The sequence below is a fragment of the Panulirus ornatus genome, chromosome 28, assembly GCF_036320965.1.
Source record: "Panulirus ornatus isolate Po-2019 chromosome 28, ASM3632096v1, whole genome shotgun sequence".
In the NCBI taxonomy this organism is placed as follows: Eukaryota; Metazoa; Arthropoda; class Malacostraca; order Decapoda; family Palinuridae; genus Panulirus; species Panulirus ornatus.
In genome coordinates, this window is record NC_092251.1 from 4,420,001 (window position 1) to 4,447,068 (window position 27,068).

The 27,068-nt window shown below is 42.0% G+C and overlaps 2 protein-coding genes across 6 annotated transcripts in view; one reads left to right on the top strand and one right to left on the bottom strand.

Annotated features, from left to right (window-relative positions):
- The window catches only part of LOC139757774 (hemicentin-2-like), a 367,317-nt gene that overhangs the window by 186,955 nt on the left and 153,294 nt on the right, over positions 1–27,068 (bottom strand). The gene's annotated exons all lie outside the window — the stretch shown is intronic.
- LOC139757776 (protein amalgam-like) overlaps positions 1,683–27,068 on the top strand; it is a 103,859-nt gene continuing 78,473 nt past the window's right edge. For 2 of the 3 annotated variants that reach the window (XM_071678561.1, XM_071678563.1), the window contains exons 1-2: positions 1,683–1,807; positions 6,179–7,492. In XM_071678561.1, coding sequence (XP_071534662.1) covers positions 7,414–7,492 — 79 coding nt within the window. In that variant the 5' untranslated portion in view covers positions 1,683–1,807; positions 6,179–7,413. The remainder of the gene's footprint in view (positions 1,808–6,178; positions 7,493–27,068) is intronic. The other variant, XM_071678562.1, reaches the window with a different exon arrangement.

The following is a 27,068-nucleotide window of genomic DNA, read 5'->3' on the forward strand; positions in this document are numbered from 1 at the left end:
ATGAGACAGATGTAACTCTCTTTCCATAACACAAAAATCACACATACAGACAAAACTCATAAATCAGGAATCAGAACATAGAAAAACTAACCCACGCATCAAATTCATTAAATATAATCTTTGACTTTATTCTTAATTAACAAACGCTCCTTAGTTAAGCAAATATATTCCCTAATTAACCAGTCTGTACTGATGATTAATTTACATTCAAATTCGACAGAACTAAAGTTAAGGCAGAAAAGTTGAAGACCCTTGAATATTCTTTCTTCAGAAGTTAAAAGAGGTTAATGAGCGGATAAGCTTGAACAAATATCTTTGAAAACTTCCGGATGATTTACACCAGAGATATTTCCATCCGTGCACACAAAAGGCTTTTGGTTTTCCTTTAAGGAATGCTATTAGTTTGCGTAGAGTTCTTTCGCATATATGTATATATATATAATTCGAAGTTCTCGAGTAGAACTTAAGTTTCAAGGTTCTTGATTATTAAGTTTATCAGAATAATTTCAGCTGAGACTATGAGATCTTGGATGGCTATTATCTATCATCTTAATCAATTAATGACCAACTGGTGCATTCATGCAATGACTGACGCTTCAGCTGCATGGAAGGCTCGGTCGTTGACGGTACACTGATGAAACAAACCAAACATCGCCGGAATCCAACACTGATTTATTCCAACGACAAATATCTCGTCGACGGGGTTACGTTTTCGGTGACTCTGTCGTTAATGCGAAATGGCGAAGTGTCGTTGTGCGTGGAAGTCAAAAAAATATCCCTCCCACTTCTTGTTATACATAGGTATGTATCAAAATTCTTCTTGATGTGGAAGAGTCTGGTTGAAAGAGAAGGTAAAAAGGAGCTTACTGGTGTTTATACGTTCTGTTATAAAGCAAACAGGGTGATTCATAACCCTATATTCCGACCAGCCATGGAAGGCAAGCTATGTCGGCTGGACACAAGAAGCATCATCAGACCCACACATACTGCTTGATCACACACTGAGCCGCCAGGGGAGAGGAGAGCCCTGGTACACAGTTACAACGTATACGTATTTGCATATTGTGGTTCATATCATCTGAAAGCAGGATGATAGCATAAAGCACTTTTTTGCAGAATTTCCTATGATCACACGAAGAAAATAGGTGAACTAGTTCATTAAGACTTCCCTCTACGTATCTATATGATGCTGACGACGCCATCCGTTACAGGTGGCAAGAGGAAGATGGGGAGAGGTCAAGAGAGGTCAAGAACTACGACTGATAACTCTACTGGCCAGTTAGAGTATATAGGGAGATCAAATGATGACCTAGACACTTGTCTAGTTACAGAGTACCATGCCGACCTATACTAGGCGGTGGTGAGGAAGCCTCCACGTCCAGCATCAACCCTCATTTCCCCCCGGTGAAGTATGCGTCACGTCCTCAACCCCGGCATCTCTCGTCCATTCTCACGCTCCCACACGGCCGCCTCTCCTTCACCAACACGTCCCGACCATGGCACCGTTCCCAGTCCTGTATTGGCCTCATGGTTCAGTCTGAAGGGCGGTGTGTGTGTGTGTGTGTGTTTGTGTGTCTCACTACCACCACCATCACCACCGCCAGCCTGACGAGTGTCTCCTCCCACCACCACCAGCAGCACCAGCACCAGCCTGACGAAGCAGCATGATGATGACCTCTGCGTCAGTATCTCGCCAGACGTGGTAGCGTGCGGACCTCAGGCCTCCGCTGCTGCTGCCGCCCACCTCCCTCCTGAGCGGCCAGCGACTCCCTCACCAGCCACAGTGTCTCCTCAACACACATACTGAGTGCGGATGGACTCTTGCTCTCTGTGAATCACGACGCATAAAGTGAAAAGTGACTCTTACCGGTGAAATACGCGTCAACACATACCCTGAACTGCTGAGAACTCTTGAGTGAATATAGTTCTGAGGAAAACCGTCTGATAGTCACAATGACAATTCAAATGACTGGAAGGAAGTTGGGTTCATACGCACCTCTCGTAAGGATCTGTCGCTACGGTGATGGACGAGTCCCCCCTCGATTCGTGTTGGTGTCATTCTCACATAATAGGGGCGTGATGCGATGACTGTGTGTTCACAGTGACGTTTAAGTGTGACATTGATGATGTCGCCTTATCTCTGTGTTCGGTTTTGAATTGCTCTCACACACTCCAATTAGCTATCTTCCTGTCTGTCTGTCTCTCTATTGTCTGTTTATCCGCCTTTCTGTCTGTCTGTCTGTCTCTCTCTCTCTGTTATCTCTTTTTCACACAAAACTGAAAAGAAAGAATTCTCTTTAACACACACACTCTCTCTCTCTCTCTCTCTCTCTCTCTCTCTCTCTCTCTCTCTCTCTCTCTCTCTCTCTCTCTCTCTCTCTTTCCCCGTGTCTGAAACTCTTGCTTTTGATTATACAATTAAAAAAAGTTATCTGGAATTATCGGAGAAAGATGAGAAGCGTAGAATGGTTATCATCTGGCTCGAATAAAATTGTCGTATGCATATGAATTATTCATTTATTCACATTCAAGCGTCTTCTTCTGCTGGGTAGAGTCCCTCCCCCGCGTTCGTGCATTACTGATGCATTTATGATGTTCGTGTGTTTAATTACAACCCGGTGAAGAACATTCGGATGGACATCATTCATATATTCAAAGTATGACTGGAACATCTATTTCTTGTTATAATTCTTGTTATTGTCAGGAAAAAAAGAATAATCAAAGCAATAATTCTTTAAAGAAGAAACACACACACACACACACACACACACACACACACACACACACACACACACACACACACAGAGGAAATAATCGCGACTGTTTAAGAAACTGATTTAGAAGACTGTGTGAGATTCCTTAAGAATTTTAGACTATGTTTATAGATTTTTATTACACGACTGCCATGATCATGCTGCTGCAGCTTTATGGCCTGGCAATGTCGTCTGCACAACAGAATCGTCGTCGTCTGTCGTCTGCAGACAAAGTCATCGTCTGTCGCCTGCAAACAATGTCGTCGTCGTAGTCTGTCGTCTGCAAACAGTGTCGTCGTCGTAGTCTGTCGTCTGCAGACAATGTCGTCGTCGCTACCTGTCTGCTGCAAACAATGTCGTCGTCGTCGTCTGTCGCCTGCAGACAATGTCGTCGCCGCTACCTGTCTCCTGGAAACAATCGGGTTCCGAGTTGTAACTTCAGCATCTATCGGCCAATTGTCCACAAATCATTAGAACAATGACACTTCCTTTAAGACGCAGGTCAAGGTCGACTTCTGGGGATCTGGACATCCTCGCCGCTCATCGAGAAAATGAGCCAAAAATGGACCCAACTTTGAAAAGTGATCAGAAGTATTGGTGCAGTATATCATACAACTCCTACTGGAAATGAAAAGTGAATGGTGATCGTTATATGAATCCTGGACGTCACTTGGTAAGAAATAACGGGCTAAACACGAAGCCTAGTATTGGTAAAAGTCATAACATGTCATATAACAACACATCGCTGTGGTCATGTCCATATTTCTTGCTCCCGAAACGAAACTGATCACCTGATAACTCGTGTCTGTAAATAACGAGAAATGCGAACTGAGCGAACTACATCTGGAAAGGTCGTGGGTGTCTATACTTCAGAATAATAATGAAGAAAAGTGATCTCATTTAAAACGAAATGGACCCGTTCACTCACCTTTACAATTCTTACTCGAAATCTTACGAGGGAAATATACCATCGTAGGAATTATGGAGGGAAGTGGGCTTTACGACGAGTCAGGGGAAAGGAAAGCAGTTCGCGTTAAGACAAGAAGCTACTGTACTTTGCTCCAGTGTCAGAGGAGGGATGGAACCTCCCCTACGAATAGGAGGGTGATGGACACCCCTATTAAGAAATAGAGGGGAATGAGCCCAAAGAAATGACAAGGTGGGAAATCTAATATCAACACGGATGGTTGGAGATTCTAAGCGACCTTCCGGGACAGAAGCATACTGGTCTAAGATCTGATTAAAATATATAATACCTGTAACTGCTGGAGTATGAGGCAAGCATTATAGTAACGCTCTGTCCTCTGGGGTATCTCTACTCTAATTACGTCTACTCTAGCCACGTTAAAGTTATGTTACCATTCATAAGTCACTTTTCTTAGCATATAACATCTTTCGCCTTTCCCATTTGCTATGTTTAGCAATTTCCTGACAATCAGTGGTATGAAAGTTGTCCATCCTCCAGACCATAAGGCTAGCGACCTTCATAAGTATGATATGCACCCACCGCACTATCCACTACAATCCCTTCTCTTCTCACACTTCGAAGTGAGACCCCTTGACATCAAACGTCATGGACTTAGATTCGCACTTGTTTCCCTCCCATACTTGTACGAAGAAAGACCAATTACTCACTTCCTTAATCAGCTCTTTGTTATCTATCATATCCTGATCATCTACTAGATGATTGTATCTATCGACGATATTTTCAGAATATCTCCTACGATTCCTTCATGGTCATTTCGGTATAGTTTTTCTTTCTGCAGTCCAGTCTGTAACGCACATAGTTTCATAGCAATACATCGACACAAAGACATTCATGCAGCAAATGTTGACGTGTCACGTAAAGGCGAATTCCTTATATTCACTGCATTGTAGCTCACCTTTCTTTTTTTTTTTTTTTTTTTACAAATTCTTTGCTCGACTTTAACACTTAAATGACGTATAAACGCATTCCCTTTCCCACGGAATCCCTTATCCTTAGAGAGTGTAATACTTTTATATATGTTTCACATTTTTTTCTTTGAATAAGAGCATCAGTATAATCATGAGGGAGCAGCATTTGTTCTGTCATCTACACGTACCTTATCTTAAAGCTTACGTCTTTCTTGATAACTTTCTCATTATTTCGGTCCGTCGTAGAAACTTAATCATAAGCGCAAGTCTTACATTCAAGAGTCTCCGTGACCTTATCTCAATATCTCGTATTCAAATCATCTTCTTAGGTTCAGTACAGGATGCTGTCCCTTCTTCTCCCTCATCTACATCTATTGATAAGTTCGACGCAACATATCCCTTGAGTGTAACATTTCATAAAACTTAAAGTTTTCTTTCGTTTGCCATTCCTTATTTTTACCATTTCTAAACCCAATGAAGACTGCTTCTATGATTTCATTAAAATTTATTCCTGGTTTCACAGCAAAATTCAAAACTCATTCCTTTTGTTTTTGTGTCACATTTTTTTTTTTTTAGCTCTCTTTACATTATGTTCAGAATTCGTGTCCCATATTCTTCACTAAATAGGTTCCTGGCGTGTGCTCGCGGGGTTGGTTACGGGAGATTCTTACAACTTTACCTCCCCTCCCTCTGAGGTAGCGTTAGATGGACCCATCTCAGTGAAGGTTTTAGGGAACACCAGTGTAAGGGACGAAGACCATGGCAAAGTGCGCGCTCCTTCTTTGCCTTCATGTATGATATGATCGCTTTGAAAACGCCTCACACCGACGCAAGCAGCGACAACTTAAAGACACTATCGACCAACGAGCACTTATGATTGGATATTACCTTGATCAATCGCTACTCTAGCAATCTGTTAATAATGAGCGCTTGCGTGTAGATAAGAAAAAAAAGGATTGAAAATAGCAACAGTCGACTGGATTCTTTCGAGCCGACTGATAATGGCAGAACAGATCAGACACACTGAGTCTGGTGTGGAGGTATGAGAAGAGTAAATAGATGACTTTGGGAGAAATGCCTGTAAACGTTTTTAACTACGGGTGCGCAAATAACGTCAGCTGTAAAGTTGAAACGAGTTGTTCCCGATGGCTTGGTTTTAAACGTATTTATGACGCTACTTTCATCTGTTACAAATGGTTCTATTCCATATATGACATCACGTCAGATATGCCATGTATGACACGGAATGTGCTTTTTGACGATCACCATTTCATCATTTGTGGCATATATATATATATATATATATATATATATATATATATATATATATATATATATATATATATATATATATATATATATATATATATATATATAACAACTCACATTTTATTGTATTAATTCTCACATGTGCTACACCATCCCTAACATATTATGCTCTACCAACGTCCCCCACACATGCCTCATTTCAACTAGCAGACTTGTACAACATGTTCCACTATTATCCTGACACATAATCTGGTTCACAGGCATCCTCACGTATTTCGCCCCACAATCTCTATCAGTGGAATGGGAAAACCAGGGACTATGCTAAAATCATTCATAAACTAATAGTAAAAGAGAGTGTCATTAAGTCTGAACATGACGTTTAACTTCTAGGCAGAGAAAGGAAATGCACAAACAGATGCAAGAAGAACACGTAACTCTGAATGGAATGACATAGACAATTGCTAGAAGCAAAATCCTCGAGAGAAGATAAGAATATCCACATATATATGTTTCCACCGGTTCTGGTTTCGTCAGAGAAAGAAAAGAGATATATATATACATATATAAAGTGATTGTTTAGAAAACCACCAGCAGACTAACACGAACCAAAGGGACAGAAGAAAGCACGGTTGTCTTCAAACAAACTCCGGACTCGAGATAATTTTCAGTCCATTTCCGCCACCACAGTGAAGTCACGAGTCCCTCCTGTAACACCTTTGTCTTTTTTCGTCTTGTAGTTCCCCCTCCACACACACCCCTCTTCTCTCTCTCTCTCTCTCTCTCTCTCTCTCTCTCTCTCTCTCTCTCTCTCTCTCTCTCTCTCTCTCTCTCTCTCTCTCTCTCTCTCTCATTGTCTTCCTTCACACCCACTGGCCCCAACGCCTCTCCCTCGTTAGTCCTTTTGTTTCTTCCTCTTATCAGCCCCATCACCTTACACCTCCACCCCCTTCCTCCCACTAGTCCTCTCTCTCTCTCTCTCTCTCTCTCCTCATCATCATATTCCTTTCTCCTCCCTCACACCGGATCTCTCACTTTTCTTCTCACCATTTCCCTGGCTCCATCGCCTTACCAGTTATCTTGGCCCTGCCTCTCACCAGCACCTTTGCTCTCCCTCGTCTCATTCTCATTACTCGCGCCTCAAACCATCAATTCACTCTCACCAAGTCCGCCGCCTCTCCTCCTTCTCATTACATCCCTCACTTCTGCTTCTCATTACATCCCTCACTCCTCCTTCTGACTAATTAATTTTTACTGTGCCCTCACAAGTACCGAGACTCACAACCCTCCCCATCTTCGTTTCCTCATTTCCCCCCCCGTCACCCTACACACACTCATCAGCACTCACCTCATTCTTCTCTCCCCCCTCCCTCTCACTCTTACCATTTCCCATTACCCCCCATTCCCTTTTACTTCCCCCCTTCAAACAGGAACCCAAGTGAAGGTGAAGAAGGAGACAGGTGGCCATTTCTTGTGGGCCAGGACCTTCAAGAACGATATGTTGGCCCCACGGGTACCCTCACTCTACCTCCTCACAGTCTCCCTCACCTGTACTTCCCTCATCGCTTCTGTGACCGGTGAGTGACGGGGTATTTTGGTTCTGATAGCAACAGTAGGCCAATCTGGGATATTATGATATTGTATCTGTTGGTGCGAAAGAATAACAGAGATTTATTGGATTTTCTCTTTTTCTGGATGGCTATAATGAATAAAAAGACTGTGTCTGTTGATAAATAGCGTGTCTGTTGATGAATAGCGTGTCTGTTGATGTTGTATAAAATACTGTTATTGATGGGGAGGAAATTACTAGATAGCTTTTATAAGAAAAAAAAACTGTTGATTGATAGATGACGCTGTATTTCATTGATGTACGCCACGGCAATCTAGTCTTAATGAGCAATCACACTGGTATTATTTCTCTATTTTGCTGTTGCCAAACGTGCTACAATGGGTATAGACCGCTGGTAATTCGATATCAACAGTGGCATAATGAACATATGAAAAAAAAAAAAGAGTTGAGGAAGATATATTTGATGCGAGACTCCGTCAAGAGCAGTGATAGGATTAAGGCCGGGAGGAAACTTTGACCAACTTTGTACAAAGCAGACTTAAAGTTATGGTTCAGGAGGGAAGGGAAGAACATCTACATACGAATAGACACGAAAAAGGTAAAAACGTTTATTCTTTTACGAACTAGTTTCCGTCTTCAATGTGAAGGAAAACAACGTTGTTTATGACTGGTTTCCATATATCTTGAGGTACCTTAGGCGAGGACTCTTCTCCATGGTTTGAAGGAGAGACGGATCAGCATGAATGACACTGTGTGTGTGTGTGTGTGTGTGTGTGTGTGTGTGTGTGTGTGTGTGTGTGTGTGTGTGTGTGTGTGTGTGTGCGTGTGTGTGTGTGTAAGTCCTGCTTTAAGGATACAGTGTGAAAATTGAGGGTATGCTACTGGGACGAAGAAGAAAGGGGAAACACCGATTCTACTGAGGGATGTAAGCCAACCCAGTCATTGCTCTGTCATCAAACTTAATGGGTTGAATCCTCATACCTCAGACGCATCTATTTCAGAAGAATCCAACCATTGTACTTAAGGGTTCAATTATAATTAAGAGGTCAAAAAGGGTCAAATACTGTAGTTACTCATTACATCCTTAACACCCTTATCAATGAACCCAAGTCACATATCCAAAGAGATCAAGTCATTATAACGAAGATGTCAAGTCAGTATACACAAAATGTCACATGGTTATACCCAAGGGAATCAAATCGTCATACCCCAAAAGGGGTCAGATCATTAGATCCAAAAGAATAGGTCAGTATACTCAAAAGGTCAGGTCACCATTCCCCAAGGGGATCAAAGCGTTACACCCAAAAGGTCAAGCCATTGTCCCGAAGGGATGAGAGGGGCAGAGATCATTAACCTTTGAGCCACAGAGCTGCCATGGGAACTACGTGCAGGTGATGGCTACGTGGTGCTAAACCCTTGATCGTACATGACAATAAACTGTCGTGAGAATAGAACCACAATGACTTCAGGTCTGGTCGAGAGTCCTTGAGGGAGGACTCTCTCTCTCTCTCTCTCTCTCTCTCTCTCTCTCTCTCTCTCTCTCTCTCTCTCTCTCTCTCTCTCTCTATCTATCTATCTATCTATCTATCTTTCTAATTTACTGAAAAAAGACACAGCAGTGCAAAAAAAAAAAAAAAAAAGATTAAGCTAAGCCAGGTTGGGGGGTAAGTAATGCAAAAGCCTTTGGCAAAGAGGGATTTCTTATTACAACGCAGGTGTCGTTCACCTGTGAGAGGAACCACACTGGTGATGCGGACATGACACCAAAAGGAGAAGAAAAGAATTAATGTTTCATTCTAGGATTGAACCACACCGGAAAAAAAAAACTGAGAAATCTCACATATGACCCAAATCATGGGGTGAGAATTGTGAGAGATTAATCTCCACATAGAAAGTCAGTTAATTCATGGAAATACACGGTCGTCGATAAGGGATTTTACCAACGAAAGACTAAATTCGTTTTCTACGACTTCAAACGACTGTGTCCATTTTCCTACCAGTAGCTTAGAATATCCAGTACACCTGCATAACCCAGAGAAGATTCAGAGGAAATACATATTGCACAGTATGTGATGCATACAGTGATAAGTACATGCTATCTAGGCAGAGGTCTAAATGTATTATTCCATGGATGTAGATGACCACATCTCAGGTAAAAACAGAGGTCGACATCTGTGTGTATTAGAGACATCGGGAGGTCCACATTAACACGCTGGTTTGCCGAGATGGAAAAAAAGTAAATTCAGTTTCATTATCTTAGTGAAGGTGAAGCAAAATTCAGAGTTGACATTGTGAATTCTTTCCTTCATTCAGTGAGGGAGAAGTGAACGACTCTCCTCACGACGTACCAAGTCTTATTCATCATTCACTGATCCTAACTTGTTACCCATTAGCCTCTTACATCTTTCAACATCCTTCATTCATCATTCACTGAGGTTAAATCCACCATCATTATTCATCACTTAGAACCTTTATATTCTCCATTTGACACATTATTCATTATTCATCACATACTAACCCTCCCTTATCACATACCCCTTAACCACTCATCGTCCTTCATCATCATCAACCTTTACCCATATCTGACGACTCAACCCTCCCACCTCATGACCCCATTACCTTTACTGCACACGCACTGACCCTCGTTCAACACATACTAGCCCTCACCCTTATTTCCAACCAGCTCCCACTCAGCACTCGCAGACCTCAACTCATTTCCACTCCTCCCCTCTCAACACCCAGCCTCATTATCAACCATCCTTTGCCATATAACAAAAACTTGGGCATAAAATCAAAATCTGATTTTAGAGACTTTTTACACATAGACCGCGAACTTAAAAAAAAAAAAAAAATCAGAGGAAGTTATATAGACCGAAAGAACTCCACCACAGTCCTGTACCAGCCACAAAGCCCCTAATTAAAAGTTTCTCCTGTGATTTGGCTCAACTCATTATCATATACACCAGCAATGGACACCCGGGTTATTTGGACCGACCGATATGCGCCGGATACACCAAATTTAAAGTTAGTTTTCATAAAGTTCTGAAGCTGTCTCACACGTCACTCCCTCAACAGTAAGCTTATAAGCTTCAGCTTACCGTATCATCTTTACGTTTGTCTGTATTCTTTGAAACATACATAAAGATAAGCGGGTCCACCAAATTTAAAGTTAACTTTGACAAAGTACTGAGTCTGTCTCATACGTCACTTTGAACAGTAAGCTTATACGCTTCAGCTTACTGCATCATTTTGACGTTTGTCTGTATTTTGAAATAAGCATAAAGTTTAGAGAGAGGTAGAGCGTTGGTATACCTAACTTCTGTTTAGGCACTGTTAATTAGGGGAGCAAAAACTTGAAACTGGATATACTGCTTTTTGGTGAGCGTGTGTTTGTGTGTGTGTGTGTGTGTGTGTGTGTGTGTGTGTGTGTGTGTGTGTGTGTGTGTGTGTGTGTATCTAGGTGGACTGACAAACATCTCGTTATAAAAGGAATTTCTAGAAGCCATCACCACTTAAATCCCACATGTCTCTCACTCTCCAACTCCACAAAGGGATTCCTCCACATTCCGAGACTCACTCAGCCACATTATCCTGACATCTTGGTGTGTCTGTCTGCCTCGTGTGTGGGGTGAATGTTATACGACCGTCAACCTCTGCCCTCTATATCTGATTTACTGGACAGGGACCCCAGGTGTGTACTGGTCGAGCGGCGTACCACAGGGTAATGATCCCTTCCCAAATTTCATATGCCTAATACAGTGACGCTGTATGCCCACTGTAACCCTTAAATCCTACTTTGAAATCGATTTCATGAAAGTTTTAAGTTTGAACTATTCATAGGATTAATGAAGGAACGTCTACTTCTATGATGATACTTCATAGCCTCATACTTACACTTTAGTATATATATATATATATATATATATATATATATATATATATATATATATATATATATATATATATATATATATATATATATATATATATATATATATAGAGAGAGAGAGAGAGAGAGAGAGAGAGAGAGATCTTGCTGTTTATCACAACTACATTATACAAATCAGCTTGGAAAAGAAGAGAGAACTGAGAATTAATAAGTCGCAAAGGAGATAAATAAGGACGTTATGGAAATGGGAATAATAAAAGGACGATATATGGGAAAAGACTTGACGGAAATGGGATTGTGTGTCTGGGATAATGACGTCTGATAATTATGGAAGGGATATCTTTGAGAGCTAGTGAAGGAGAAAGACGAGAGTAAAAAAAAGAGCCATTATTTATTTCTTTTAGATATAGAAAAGGAATTGTTTGGGAGGGTGAACACACATCAGGGGGAAATAGGTGCTGAATTAGGAATGCTTCAAGGGCTGAAATAGAAGAGCTCTCAAGGATTTAAATAAGAACACTTTCAGGGGTTTGAATAAAGAAGGTCTCAGGGGTACAAATAAAAGACTTTCAGTCGTCCAGATAAGATAACTTTCAGGGGTTTCACAGTCGAGAGCAATCAGGGGTTCAGATGGAACTTTCAGGAGTTAAATTAGCAAACTTTCAGGGGTTAAAATACGAAAAGTCGGGGTTGAAACAGGAAATAAACTTCAGTGGTTCAGACTGAGGCAACTCAGGGACAGAACAAAGGAAGAGGGTAAGTTTTGAGGCGAGGCGTTCACATGTTTCCTGGTTTTAGAGTTAAGAGGAATCAACATGGAAAAAAATGTGCGACAACTGGTAGACATACGAAAAATTTTTATTTTCTAACACTTGCCATTCCTACAGTTTCACAGTCGACGGATTTACAGAATATATTTCTGTCATGTAACTCTCCTTCGTAAAGGCAAGACAGTCTAAAACGTCGAAGAAAAACAGTTTCCCTACATTTTACGTCTTTGATACGTCTTTGAAGAACGTGTCGCAATTTTCACCTTTTGTTCTTCACTCATCTTATCTGCTGTGTTTCCCCGTCCACTGCGAGGATGTATACAACTGCAAGCCGTTTGAAAACTAATCTTGAGCAAAAGGAATTCTAGCTCAGGAGGTTGGGTCTTGCAGAGCAACTAGCTTTAAACCAGTTATAAGCTGGGAATTTTCATCCATTGACTTTTGGTTGGCAATGCCTCATTCAGGCGGAAGGCAGCATCCAGCTCACGAAACACCGCAAGTCATTAAGCATAAGGTGTGAGGGAAGTGTTATTATAGAAACAAGAGAAGGAAACGCCATGACTTGATTCAAATGATCGAAACCTTGCAAAGGCAGGCGGGTTTCGTTTTAATACCAGAGAACGACACGAAAGTTTCGGAATTTCCCGGAAGAGAAGTTTTGTCAGCGACGAAGTAAACACGTGGGGAAAAAAAAAGAAGAAAGAGGAAAAGCGTTGTCCAAAATCTTCTGACGCTGAATTCTATTTGGACGGAGGAGCCGACCCTTGGCCGAGGGTAAATATATCCGGGGCCTGGAATCCACATGCATAGTCTACGCTCTGGAGGCTTGGGACACATCCAGTTCGCCTTCGCCCAAATAATTCCAGCGAAAGTATCTCTTTGACATTGTCTCTCCATCTCTTCCCCCTCCCTCCTCCTCCATAGATTTTGAACGGTGTTCAAGAATAGGGTGACTACGACTGCTATATCCAGACCACGTATGAGTCCTGAGTGTGGGGTCGACAATTGGATGCGCAAAGACCAAGATGGTGCAGGTATTGGTGGTGTGTAGGACAACGAAGTCCTTTTTTTGTTCCTATTTCTTGTGTTTCGAAGATTTACAGCTGATAGAAAAAGTATTTCATAGCTTCCTACTACGACTACTATTACTATACTACTACTACTACTACTACTACTACTGCTGCTACTACTACCACTACTACTTCTACTGACCAGAACATACATCTATGATCTAAACTTATGGGGAATAGTGCATAATTCTAAAAGCTGAATACACCACGAATTACAGAAAGGAGAGAAAGAAAACGAGGCAAGGGACGAACTGTCGTTTAACCTTCGTCTCTGGCTGGGCAGTGTCGTAACAGCCTTACGAGCAACGCCATCCATTGACCAGGTCACAGAAGAGGAGTATAATCCATCCTAAGCAGAAAAACGCTACGTAAACTCGAAGTATCTCGAAACGTCGCTTAAAAAAACTGAATGCAAACCATCTTAATGAAATCTACTGTGAATAAAGTCTTGTGATTTTCACTATCGCCCTGAAGAAGAAGAAGAAGAAGAAGAAGAAGAAGAAGAAACAAGCGCTCATCTGAAACAATTTGTCAGGGAAACTCGTTCTCTCTGGATCTGGTGGGGCGGAACTCAAGACCGTAGACCAAACCTGAAACTCTCTTCGTCTCTCTAGTTTGTTCCTTTGTGTTACGGATGTTCAGTTAACGCACAGAACTTCTACAGCTTCCTCTCTGATGGAACCTGATTTTCGTATATCATTTAGACATTTCTCTTTTTTTTCTTTTTTGGAGGGCGTTACATCTTAGTTGCAATATAGTTTTGGCTGATGTCCTTGAGTTTCGCCTACAAAGCGTAAAGCTAGAAATCACCTTCAGCGAGGCTGTATCATAGCCAACACACGATAGAACGTAGTACACTCTCGTCAAGGAGCATCTTCTCGTCCAGAAAAGGAACCCTACCTTACCCTGCTCCATTGTGGAACGCAACCTCCAACCTGCAAGAGCCTCATGAAAAAAATATGGGGTTCTGGTGTTGCTCAACGATGATAGATAATATTCTCTTACGTTACTCGGAGATTAATATAGCCAGCAATGATTAATTCATCTAAGTATAGCATCCGAATTATAGCCAGGGGTAATACTCAGCCTCCCACATCTTCGTCTCGTCACTGCGTGCGTGAGATAGTGTATGACAGCAATGGCATCGCTTTCGTCTGGGACTTCGTCATCATCATTCGCCCCACCCACCCACTCACCACCTCAGAGGCTTGTTGGATTATATTAGTTATGATAACAGGATTCAGAGTGTATCAAAATGTTTGGGGATTATGTCCCTTTGGCGGAGTGAGTCGCCTGGAGTAATTAGATGCAGAATGAAGCAGAGGAAGTAGGCCAAAAGAAACGTTTGAAGGAGGAAAGCGGAAGGCATGTTTGTCTTTCCGTGCTAAATGTCTGAATGTTTGTTGAGAGCGTTGGGGGCTTGCCTCAGAGCTGAGGCTGGGCTCCTGCTGCTTGCTGTAGCTGCTGCTGCTGCTGCTGCCGCTACAGCTGTTAAGAGTGTCTTACGAAACATATAATTCATCATCAATAGCGGCTTTAAGATCTACAGGAGATTTGGTATGTTGGGTGGATGATGATAGGAAGAAGTAAAGGGTATGACAGTGACTTAGAACGAGACAATAAAGCCAGTAACTCGATGGAAAATCTTGATCCCTTCATGAGATAGATGAGCACATGTAGATCAGAACTCCAAGATGGGATCAACACATAGTTACAGAATCTACTGCTGTATCTCATGTCACTCAGGATCTGCTCATTCAATGTACGACTGTATATGATACACCGATTTCGAACACCCTCATAAGGTAGTACAAACTACCATTATCCAGTTCTAAAGCGATCCAGGTTTTATTACTACGCATCAGCAGGTAGTTCAAGTGTCCATGAGTCACTTCCAAATGCTGACGACTGAGCAGTAAATTCTTTTAGTCTGATTACTGCAATCAACTTATGCGTCCTTTACGATTATCTATTACTAACCTCTATTTTTTCTCTTCTATTCTGTAACTAACCTCTCTACTCTATCGTCCCTTCTTCCCTCTTCTTATTACAAATCACTTTGAATAAATGACTCCCACAAGGGGAACCCCGACTTAGACCATATCTAACTACGTGTGGTAACAGTGAGTTTTGATGTAGGTATATTCAACTTTTGTGGTGGTAATTCCTGTGTCATGATTTGTTAGAGGACTCTGGTGCAATCCACTTGATGTGGTCGACTAAAGTGAAATTGTTTGATGAATTTTGGTGGTTAACTTCGTCCCTCGTGGTCATCCTTTACGTATTCCTTCTTTATCTGGGTTTCCTTTACAGGCGTTTCTCTCACACTGTTTTCTTTCATACAGTTCATTCACTTTGTCTTATCGCCTTTGACCCCGGCCATAATAGGATATCTAACGTTTGTCATCAGTGTACAGCTGATACCATATCATCCACCTTCTTAAATGCTTACATTTCATGCACACAGGAGAGCATGTTGAAATATATAACTAGGTATTGTATAAATGTATATGCCTGCAAGCACATATCCATTCAATTATACTAGAAATATAAGTATGCAAATACGTAGGGCTCACAAATGCATTTATTTATAACAGGAGCAGATTTATGCAGATAGTTCTTTTTTATGGATTTTTTCGGTTGAATACATACGTAAACTTTGCAATATATATTTTCCTTTCATACTCGGCAGAGGAACAAAGAGGATGTATACCTCGCATACAGAGTCTTTAAATATACACAGCTCAGGCAGTGAAACGAAGGATTCAGCCACCATGTGTCATTGTTCGATCAAATGGAATAAAGAAGATGAAACGCGATGAAAATACATTTTAAATGTCTCCGGTTCTACATAGGACATGTCAAGACATCTAGTTTGTGCCATATTGCCTGCCTACAGACCTACGCAGACCTACAGCTACAGTGAAACGAAAAGAATAAACATTACATAGAACTAATGACGATATGTTTATGACTCCATGTATGGAGCCTTCCAAGTGTCTCCATGTCTAATGTACAAATATACGAGTCTATAAGTATTTCACTAATCTTCCTCAGCTTCACAACCTTCATCTGAAATATTTCCTCCTCCTCTTCCTCCTCTTCCTCCTCCTCCTCCTCCTCCTCCTCCTACACAGGTCTCTCCATCTTCCTCGATCATGTCTGTACCTCTCCAATATACTGTGCCAGCCCAAACCTCTCCAGAATTCCCTCCCTCCCACTCCGCCAACTGTGACTCTCACCACAACAAACGACCTCACTCGCTCGCACGTCCTCCTGGATGGAGCGGAATGTTCCAGGTATTAGAAGACACCTCGGTACGGTTCATGGAATATCCTCACCCCTCCTGACTGGAAATATGTCGATCGCTATACTGTCAGCCTGTGGTGCCAGTGAGAATGGAAATAATGTCTCTTACACAAACTTCCATCTACGTTTGTCTCCATATATCAGGATGAACAATTATGAAAATCATCATATATATATATATATATATATATATATATACATATATATATATATATATATATATATATATATATATATATATATATATATATATATATGTAACTAGCATAGAAAAAGGAGAAACAACGCCCCAACGACATATGCATTACAATCAATCTTACTCCCCCAAGAGACAGACAGCGAAACGAACTTTCTACCACACAGTCATACACCGGAACCAATCGTCCCCACGCGAAAGGCAAACGTTACAGTCGACCACCACCCTGGGAAAAGCCACACGGTACAATGAAGCACACACACACACACACACACACACACACACACACACACACACACACACACACACACACACCATGGCAGCAATAATCCCTTGTACACACCCATTCAAAGACGTGTGTACATACACGAACACACAGATACTAGCACCATCTGCCAGTGTACATACACGAACACACAGATACTAGCACCATCTGCCAGTGTACATACACGCGCACACACAGATACTAGCACCATCTGCCAGTGTACATACACGAACACACAGATACTAGCACCATCTGCCAGTGTACATACACGCGAGCACATATATACTAGCACCATCTGCCGGTGATACAAATCATTTATGTCAGTAACAGGATCCAATTTTACGAGTCTCATTATCCCACCTTGTAAGTGATCGTCAGCACTGGAGCAACAGCAGTTCCATGAGGCATAGGAACTGCCACACGCCACTAGCATAGGAAACAGCTTCACCTCCCACCATAGCAACATGTGCAAAAGGAATTCGTTTTAGTTAAACAGTTCGCGTCATGGGCGATTTAATATATTTTCTCTTGATGAAAAGATTTCATGTGACTGTTTGCATTTCGAGAAAATATATGCAATAGTGTGAATATGCAAATTCCTTTCATCTTTGATCGAAAACGATCTTGATATTAATTTCTTATAAATCATTCTGCTGCTGTACTCTGAAACATACATTTTTCGTAACTGTTCTCAAGTCCTCCGAATCCACGAAGCATCTTCGTCGATCATGTAAGCTTGACTGAAGATGGAACATAGCGAGGATAACAACAGACCATAGACTTCACCCTACCGTCTTATGTATTTCGGGCATCTCTGATTAACGAGACCGCTAGACTCCCTCATCACCAGCGAGGCGGAGCAGGGAAGTGCTCTTAGCAACATCATCAACACATACGGGAAGTCACACAGTCAATCGACTTTCCCAAATAAGCTGAGTTTAACGAACCACCGCTAGGGTGGGTGGTGGTTGGTGGGGAGAGAGAGAGAGAGAGAGAGAGAGAGAGAGAGAGAGAGAGAGAGAGAGAGAGAGAGAGAGAGAGAGAGAGAGAGAGAGAGAGAGAGAGAGAGAACGTCTGGACACACACAACACATAGAGGGCAGGTGCTTGTGAACTGACCCTCGAAGGCGATTTATCAAAAGTATTACGCTACGCTGGAGAGCAAGAACTCCGGACCTCAACATGACGATGGCTGTCGTTGGTTCGTAAGTTGTTCGTACCCGACGCCCGAAGTCTGCGCCATTGTTGATTACAGAGCCATTTGTATCGCTGTACCGTCGTTCTTGCTCGTAGGTTCTCTCTGGTATCATCACTGTACCGTCTTTGATGATACGACGTCTTGTATCACTAGTGCACCGCCGTTGAATGTAGGGTCTCTTGTATTATTGTAGTGTTGATGATTACAGGAACTCCTGTATTACTTCACCATACATTTGCTGTATTTTTCTTGGTGTGGTGGTGGTCTGAGTGTCCTTAAACGCGGTCCTTCTTTGAACTATCACATTAATTGTCCTACTTCGATCTTTCTCATTACTGTCCTACTTCGATGCTGTATTTCTCTCATTATTGTCCTACTTCGATGCTGTATCTCTCTCATAAGTGAAGAGTTAATCATAAAACAATAAAGGTTCTTTAGCTCATATGAATGAAGAACTTCTCCTATGATGTCTCCTTATGCAGTAAATGTATCTTACTCCTATGTCACAGGTGGTATAACTTCGTCCTATACAACATATATAGTACCTATATTGACTGGATGGCAAAGTATATATGTATACATGACAAGTTTCTTTTCTGTGTCAGGTAGGGGAGAAACTAACAATGGTGTGTTTCATTATACTGGAAAGACATGGAGGGTATTTCGTCTCTGGGGAAGAGAGTACTGGTGCTCCTTATCTCAGGGGATGTGGGTGGCAGGTGGGTGTCTTGAGTCTGGTGTGGTTAGCAACTGCGTTTCATCTCTGGGGAGAAACTCTGATTTTTTGCTAAGGAGATCAATACTGTGGTGTGTTTCATCTCCAGACGATAGATCACACATGAGCTTCGTCCCTGAAGGGGATATTGATCGCAGGGTCGCATCTACGGTGAGTATTACCTTACAATATGGTGTAGCATGATCACAAAAACAAGAATTTGTAAGTCGACTTAGTTCTATAAATCTATCAATAATTACATAATGAAACTCAACTCAAAGGGCAGGTTAAAGTCTCACAGAAAACACAATTCTTTACATATCAGAAGTGAACATTATAACTTGTCATTTAAACATTGTATGGTTAATCAAACACCCAACAGAAAATGAATTAAAAACAGTTTGTTGCTCTGTAATATTTGCGATACAATAAAAGTTAAGCGTTTCTTCCTCACTTGCAATCAGAGTCATTCTCCTGAATTTGATCCTGAGGGAGAAAATGTGCACCGGAAACCCATATGGATTTAGTAATTACTTCAGAGGTTGAGGAAGAAGAAAAAGAAAAAAAAATGTCTAGCTTCTCTTCCAAGAATCTGTTCCAACAGAGGATTGCAATTACTGTCCCGGCCTGTCTCAACTCTTACCACAAGAGGTACCTATAAGCTCATTATGTCACGAAGTGGTATGCCCTCAGTAGCAATATATATATATATATATATATATATATATATATATATATATATATATATATACATATATATATATATCCGTCTCGTATGCATATATGTAAGTATGTGTTGTGTGTGTATAAGTGCATGCCTATGTACGCCAGATAGAATTTCATAGATACATATATCTAAACGTGTGTGCATTATACATATGAATGTGCAATCATGTAGCACAGAAGGCAAAGAAATTCTTCATGAAAAAACGGAAGAATCTGGTCGTGTATCTACCTGATCATTAATGAATCATTCCCAAACGTGATGGACGAAGATGAAAAGGAAAATGATTTTGGTTCGCAGGTCATTAAGGCGTATCACCCAACCAGAGCAAACATAAGTTATAGGAAAGGTAACGACACAGGAGAGGAAGAAGAAGAAGAAGAAGAAGAAGAAGAAGAAGAAGAAGAAGAAGAAGAAGAAGAAGAAGAAAAAGAAGAAGAAGAAGAAGAAAAAGAAGAAGAAGAAAAAGAAGAGGAACAAGAAGAAGAAGAAGAAGAGGAGGAGGAGGAGGAGGAAGAAGTTGAAAGACATTTTATTTGAAAACGATATATCGACCATGAAATATACGAGTTTACCCTCATGATTTCTGACAACAATAATCCAATGATTTTGCCATCAAAAGTTAATGAGATTTGCAAGTGAGAATACGTCTTGCTTCAATTCTGCCTCTAATTAAAAGCTTCTTAGCAAATATTCTCAAGATGGATTTTCTTTTCCTTATTTCTGGGAGGTCTTCAAGAACGCGAAAACATTTTTCTTTTCTTTTTACGTTAAAGAAAGAAAAAAAAGTGCTGAGAGTGAGAAGAAATAATGTCTAGACACTGGATAGGAACTGTGTCGGATGACCAGGAACTGTCTATACTTATATGACCTTTGACCTAGTGGCTCTGAGATTATTCCTACTTTAGTTTGTTTTCTTTTTTCTATCGGATTTTTTTTCCTCTTTGCTTATATGATTGTTTCTGCGTTATGTTTTTCATGTTCTCGTTTTTAACTAGTCGGTTCTGTTGATTTTTTCTCTCTGCCCTTTTCTTCGTCTTTCTGTGTCTGTTTCTCTTTATTTTTCCCTTCTTATCTGTTCATGTTTGCTGATACATCTGCCTCTTTGTCCACTTTGCACACACCTCTTGGTCTTCGCAATGATCAATCCATTTGCTTGTCTCTGACTCTCTCTCTCTCTCTCTCTCTCTCTCTCTCTCTCTCTCTCTCTCTCTCTCTCTCTCTCTCTCTCTCTCTCTCTCTCTCCATTATTAACACCATCATCTTCTCTCCCCAGTGTTGGCCTCCCTTCCCCCTGCTCTCTCTCTCTCTCTCTCTCTCTCTCTCTCTCTCTCTCTCTCTCTCTCTCTCTCTCTCTCCCTCCCCGCTCCCCGGCACCCAGGCAGGCCGCCTATCTCCTGCAGGGCCCTGATAACAACACCCTCTGTCGGCCACACAACACATTTCACGAGCCTGAATCGCATCTCCTGGTGGCCATCTGTGTTCTGGCTGTACCATTACTATATCTTCTGTTCATCAAGGACTTCCTCTTCTATATTTCACTCTCATATTTCTCATACTTTTTCCTCTTCAGTTTTTTTTTAAAAAGAAAGTTATATTTCTTTTAATTAATAGACAGCTTTACCTTGAGTTTGCTTCCGTGTTCTGAAATTCCCAGCATCCACGACTGTGTATTACTGTATATAATACATATGATGCAAAAGGGGTGCAATTATACATATATGCATATATATATATATATATATATATATATATATATATATATATATATATATATATATATATATATATATATATATACCTGACATTCTCAAACACCCGGATGTTACTAACATACATATAGCATGTCGTACTTTACACCTTCCTACAGACTGCCACTATCACTCTAGACAAAGCCACTACTAAAACAGAAAAATGATGATGATGAATATCCTAATTATCATTACCATTTTCCACATAACAATACGCTGAATTATCCCTCAGAAAGACATCACAACTATAGATATAAACATCATCGTTGTAAGTACAACAAATACCATCATTATTACCAATCGAATGTGATGATAATCAACTATGAATACAACTGTCACAGTAAACCTTGCCAGAGAGGTTGTGAACATTATCACACACTATCCTCAGCATTGAGACATCATTGTGATCCCTATCCTGAATATAAACCTATTTGCCATATATATCAAGTCCATAATCACATAGAGGCTCATGTCGCTACCGTGAATAATATCATTTCTTCCTTACTCTCGTCTTCTTATATAAGAGGCTTCTGCACCCGTTAGAACTATGCATCAGGCTTCTGTACCCGTGAAAACAGCCAAGAGGGTGTGACCCATGGTCAACACGCCACGAGCTATGCCTTCCAAAAAGGTTCTGACAGTCTTGCTTCGGTCGCTGCTGGCATGTACCAAATCACAGGAGGAGGTGCTATTATACCGCTAACTTCGCTGTGTTGTTGTCGTCTTGTACCCCGACCGATAGGTGCCACTTCCGTCACACGTTTGGTCCTCAGCGTCGCCAGGAGACCTGGTGATGGCCTCTGCCTCGCTGCAGATGGACGCCAGCCACCCAAACGCATTTTTGTTTGGTCTCTGTGTGATCACTTCGAATGGCCGGTCGTTCTAACTCTATTCCCGTCCTCGGGGTTTCGTTGGCCTCCCTCCACCGTCAGGACGTTGCTGACAGCCACCGACTGACGTGTTCTCTCCCTGACATTGTCCAAGTGATGCTGAGTGTCGCAGTTTTACATTTTGGGTCTCATATTTTTTTTTCCCTCTCTCTCAATCATCGTAAATCACTAGGGCGTCTTTACGTACACGAAGTTTTACTGGTTTGTATCGTATAGACGATTACTTCTAGTGTTGGTTGGTGGTCCTGTCCTCCTCGTCCTCTCCATGTCTGGTCGCGTTCTCGTATAGTGATGGAGGAGGTGACGAAACGAAAGGAAAAAGTTAACTCGCCCACGGTTGATAGGAGTTCAGGACCGGGCCGGCTGAGATGAAAGGGTGGGTGGGTGAGGTGGTGAAGGGGGGGTAAGGGGGGTGAGGGGGGGGGTCGTCACAGCTCTCGTTTACAGCGGTCTCCTGCCTCCAACTACGAACGAAACTGTCATGGTTTTTTTTTTTTCGTTATTTTTCTTCCCCCCTCCCCATGTAACGAAACAGCGATACGAAAATGTAAAGGTAACACGTTCGGGCACATGTACAAACACTGGACACCTCTGAAGTACATGTTTCTTTATGTACGTGCGGGGAATTATGTATCCCTCTGTTGGCAGAAACCCTGATGATTCTACCCGGTCATTTTCATCCTTGTGCTTCCATTTTTTTCAACAAAACGCACCAGAATCGTAGCTTGGTCAAAGGCTAGTGGTGTGTGTGCGTGTGTGTGTGTGTGTGTGTGTGTGTGTGTGTGTGTGTGTGTGTGTGTGTGTGTGTGTTGGGGGGGGGGGGGTTAGTCAAAATGGCCTTTGGCCTAACGTGTAGGATCAAATCAAACACCACTGGTGTTAAGGGATCGAGCGACTCCGTGTCTTGGAACCTCTGTGTGGCCGAGGTTTCCAGACGCCCCTCCTAGATTCGAAACCATCCAGTAGTATATATATATATATATATATATATATATATATATATATATATATATATATATAACCTAGCTCTTCACCCAGGCACATAACAGCAAACCTTCATCACTCCACAATTTGCATCCCAGCCTGGCAGTAGGGACCTTAAGTTTAGCAAGCCAAGACGTTATGAGCCAGCTGTGTGGCGTGCATCTCCTGCCTGGCGAGAATATTACAGGTTATACTGTCTTCCCAGCCGCGTATACTGGCTACGGTATGTGTCTCTGGTGGCGCAACCCCGCTAACTGTGGTTCCTGGGGTTTGCCGTGCGCTGTCTGTACATCTGGTGGCACGGACATGCTGCGCCCAGGGATGTTTCCTCGTCTCCTGCTCCGAACGCAACATATCTAATTAGGGCAGGAAAGACAGGCATGTATAGAAAATATATCCGTATATATCTGTATATTTAAAGGAAAAAATATATAAATGTATCCCAGGGGTCATTATCAAAGCCAAGAACAGAATTTAGACTTTCTTTTAATCCCAACGGTTGTAATGCTTCTGAGGTCTTTCCTTGTATCGTAAGTGCAGAAACGTCATTCCAACAACCATCCCAAGAACAACCTTGCTTCGAAGTACGTCTGTGGTGGCGAAATGAGTCGGGTGTGGTGGTCTATGTCGCAGAATTAGCAGCAGCAGCAGCAGTCTGCACACACTGGTCGGGTGCAAGAGGAGGTGTGTTCTGTGCCGCCCACACACACACACACACACACACACACAGTGTAATGTCAGACATAAACAATTGCAGGGCGTAAGGTTGTGTCAGCTGCTTGCTGGTAAAATATGAAGTAGTAAAACAAAATTGAAGAGAAGTTGTGAATCAAATTTAGAAAGTTTTGAGGCCGTGTGTGTGTGTGTGTGTGTGTGTGTGTGTGTGTGTGTGTGTGTGTGTTTGAGGTGGGTGCACAGGCCGCATAGGGGGTGGGAAATAAGGTGAATAGAAGCTTCCATGTGGAGATGCTGAACAGAAGTCTCAGAGGAGATGCTCAAGATGGAGAAGACACACCATGGAGAAAATGATGAACAGGTGCAGTAAATGAAGATGAATCAGACTGACTATAAGAAGATGTATATGCAAAGTTGCCCAAGAAAAAGTCTGGTTTAGTGTTGAGATGATGTTGTTTTAGGATGGGACAGGAATCCACTCACACCTCTACAAATATGGACACATCTCTCGGATGGGTAGGATCAAAGGGTGAAAAAAAAGGAATGTAGATTCTGTAAACAAAACTTAATCCTGTTACGGGAAACGCTTTAACAAAGAATAGAAAAATGACTTCGTTTATATTAGAGGCGTTGAGTAATGTCTACACATCAGAGGAAGAAGCACCCACATCCTCATGTGAGCTGAAGAAATAATACTTATGTCTAAGAGGATGAGAAAGATAGGATCATGTCAATTAGGAATTAGTAGCAGATGGACGACACTCAGCAAAATCCTCGTTAGTGAGTAGATTAATAAGGTGTAGTTTTGAGTGTATGGGACGTGTATCTCCGTCAAAGACTGAGTTAAAGATATCTCTATCTTACACAGGCTATCAGAGTTACTGTGCCTCTTTATCGCTGAGATAAAACAGATATCACTAAGGCATTCTTTATCTCTGTCTTCGTCAGTTGCGCGTCATGACTAGATCGCTTTTCGGGTTTGAGTGATACAAATGTAAAATAGGTCTGTTACTGTGGCTTCTGCATCTCGGAATTCTAGCACTACTAGCATCTTTTCGTAATAATATTTGCGGTGTGCTTAATCGTCTGCGTCATCACAACACAGTTAAGCCAATTCTGAAACTATCGGGAGAAGTGAAGTACAACACCATCAGCTCAGCTAAAGAGCCGGGCCGATCGCTTGTGTATATCCACCACTGCAAAGACAGATGACTGGCGCGCCATTCATCGTGTTTCAGAAATCATAAGAAAAGAACGCGGAGAAAACGCGTGCGTTCACTATACAACATCAGCTCCAGCCACATACACTTGGTTTACAATCATTACTAGCGATTCCAGGCTCCTGAATTTTTTGGGCAGACTCTTCACTAACGTTTCCAGTTTCCAGCACTTGACTGGAACTACCAACACCACCAGCACCCAGCACTTGGCCTGGAACCACTAACACCTCCAGCCTCCAGCACTTACCCTGGCCACACCATCAGCCCCACACCCACATGGACACACTAACTTCTCCAAGTCCTGTCTGGATAAATTCTCGACGAGGGAATCCGGTAGACTTTTGTGAAGAAAAATGATCTGAGAACTTGAGAATCTCCCATTTTTCGTGTTTCTTTCTATCCAATTACATGACGTGTGATAATAATTTTGGAGTACTTCATATTTTCCTTGCCTTGTGAAAACATGAAGTGAAAATAGTCCGGGAAAATGAAGAGGCGGGATAGAAAGAGAAAAGGCAGAACCCGGGGAGATGTTCGCTTGATACGAATACAGTAAAATACTCACATTTATACTAGCTTACCCAAGAGACATGAGACATCTGACTCACGGAGGGCAGCGCCCAATGCTAACTGTGACTCTCTCTCTCTCTCTCTCTCTCTCTCTCTCTCTCTCTCTCTCTCTCTCTCTCTCTCTCTCTCTCTCTCACACACACACGTACATACTGAGTGACCCCTCCAAGGCAAGTCTGTTATCCACACACCCCACCACTTGGCACATCATCTTGGTGTGCAGAAATCAGACGTAGACAAAGAGAACGGGGAAGAACAGATGAGATAAAAAGAGAACAACAATTGAACATCATTGGTCAAAGCTCTCGACACAGGGGAAGGGACAGTAATGGACAACGAGGGGAAACAACTGTCTAAGGTAACCCCATGGCAATAATACATTCGTCTATTAAAGCAATTGAATCTAATGCTATTGTTGAGGATTTGTAAGAGGAGGAGATATGTTAGTTAATTGCTGCTTTGTTCACAAGACATGTGTCTTGTCATCAGATGTTCTGAACCTCCCTCATCATAAGCACGTTCATGTGATATCACAACACGTGTCTTATAATGGAAGAATAAAAAGGAAATTATAAGTTTTCCCAAAGTTTATCACGGGCTCATGATGGCCGTTTCGCGTTCCTTTATTGCCCAAATAACCGAAGCGTCTGTGAGTCACAGCCTCTCATAAGGAGTGCAATTTGTTCCTCTTCATGTTGAACTGCTTCTTTGGTGTGTGTCTCCCACGCACACCCCTCTGGCTGCTGGACTTCCAGATGCTAGCAGGAACTCCAGATGCAAACTCCTCGGGTGTGCTACGGACCCGAAGAGTACTGAGCCGCGAGTGCTGACAGCTAGCTCGTCAGCGCTGGCGTCCAGACGCAGGCTGACCTCCTCCGCCTCTGTTGCGCCGCTTCACATCTCTGCTGGAATCCTTCATACCATGCATCCATTTCAGGCGTGGGGCCCTCAGCAACGCTGCTTCGTCCTCCTCCTCCTCCTACGTCTCATGTTTTAGGTATCAGTGCCACACACTGACGTGCAGGCCTCTCGTTCAAGAGCTTTATATTATCGTACCAGCAAGCTTCGTACAACCACATTAACGAGCTTTATATTACCATACTAGCAAGCTTTAAAAAACACATCAACGAGCTTTATATAACCCTACTAGCGAGCTTTATACAACCACATCAACGAGCTTTATATAACCCTACTAGCGAGCTTCAAACAACCACATCAACGAGCTTTATATTACCATACTAGCAAGCTTCAAACAACCACATCAACGAGCTTTATATAACCCTACTAGCAAGCTTTATATAACCACATGAACTAGCTTGATATAGCCCTACTAGCGAGCTTTCTGTGGACATGCTATC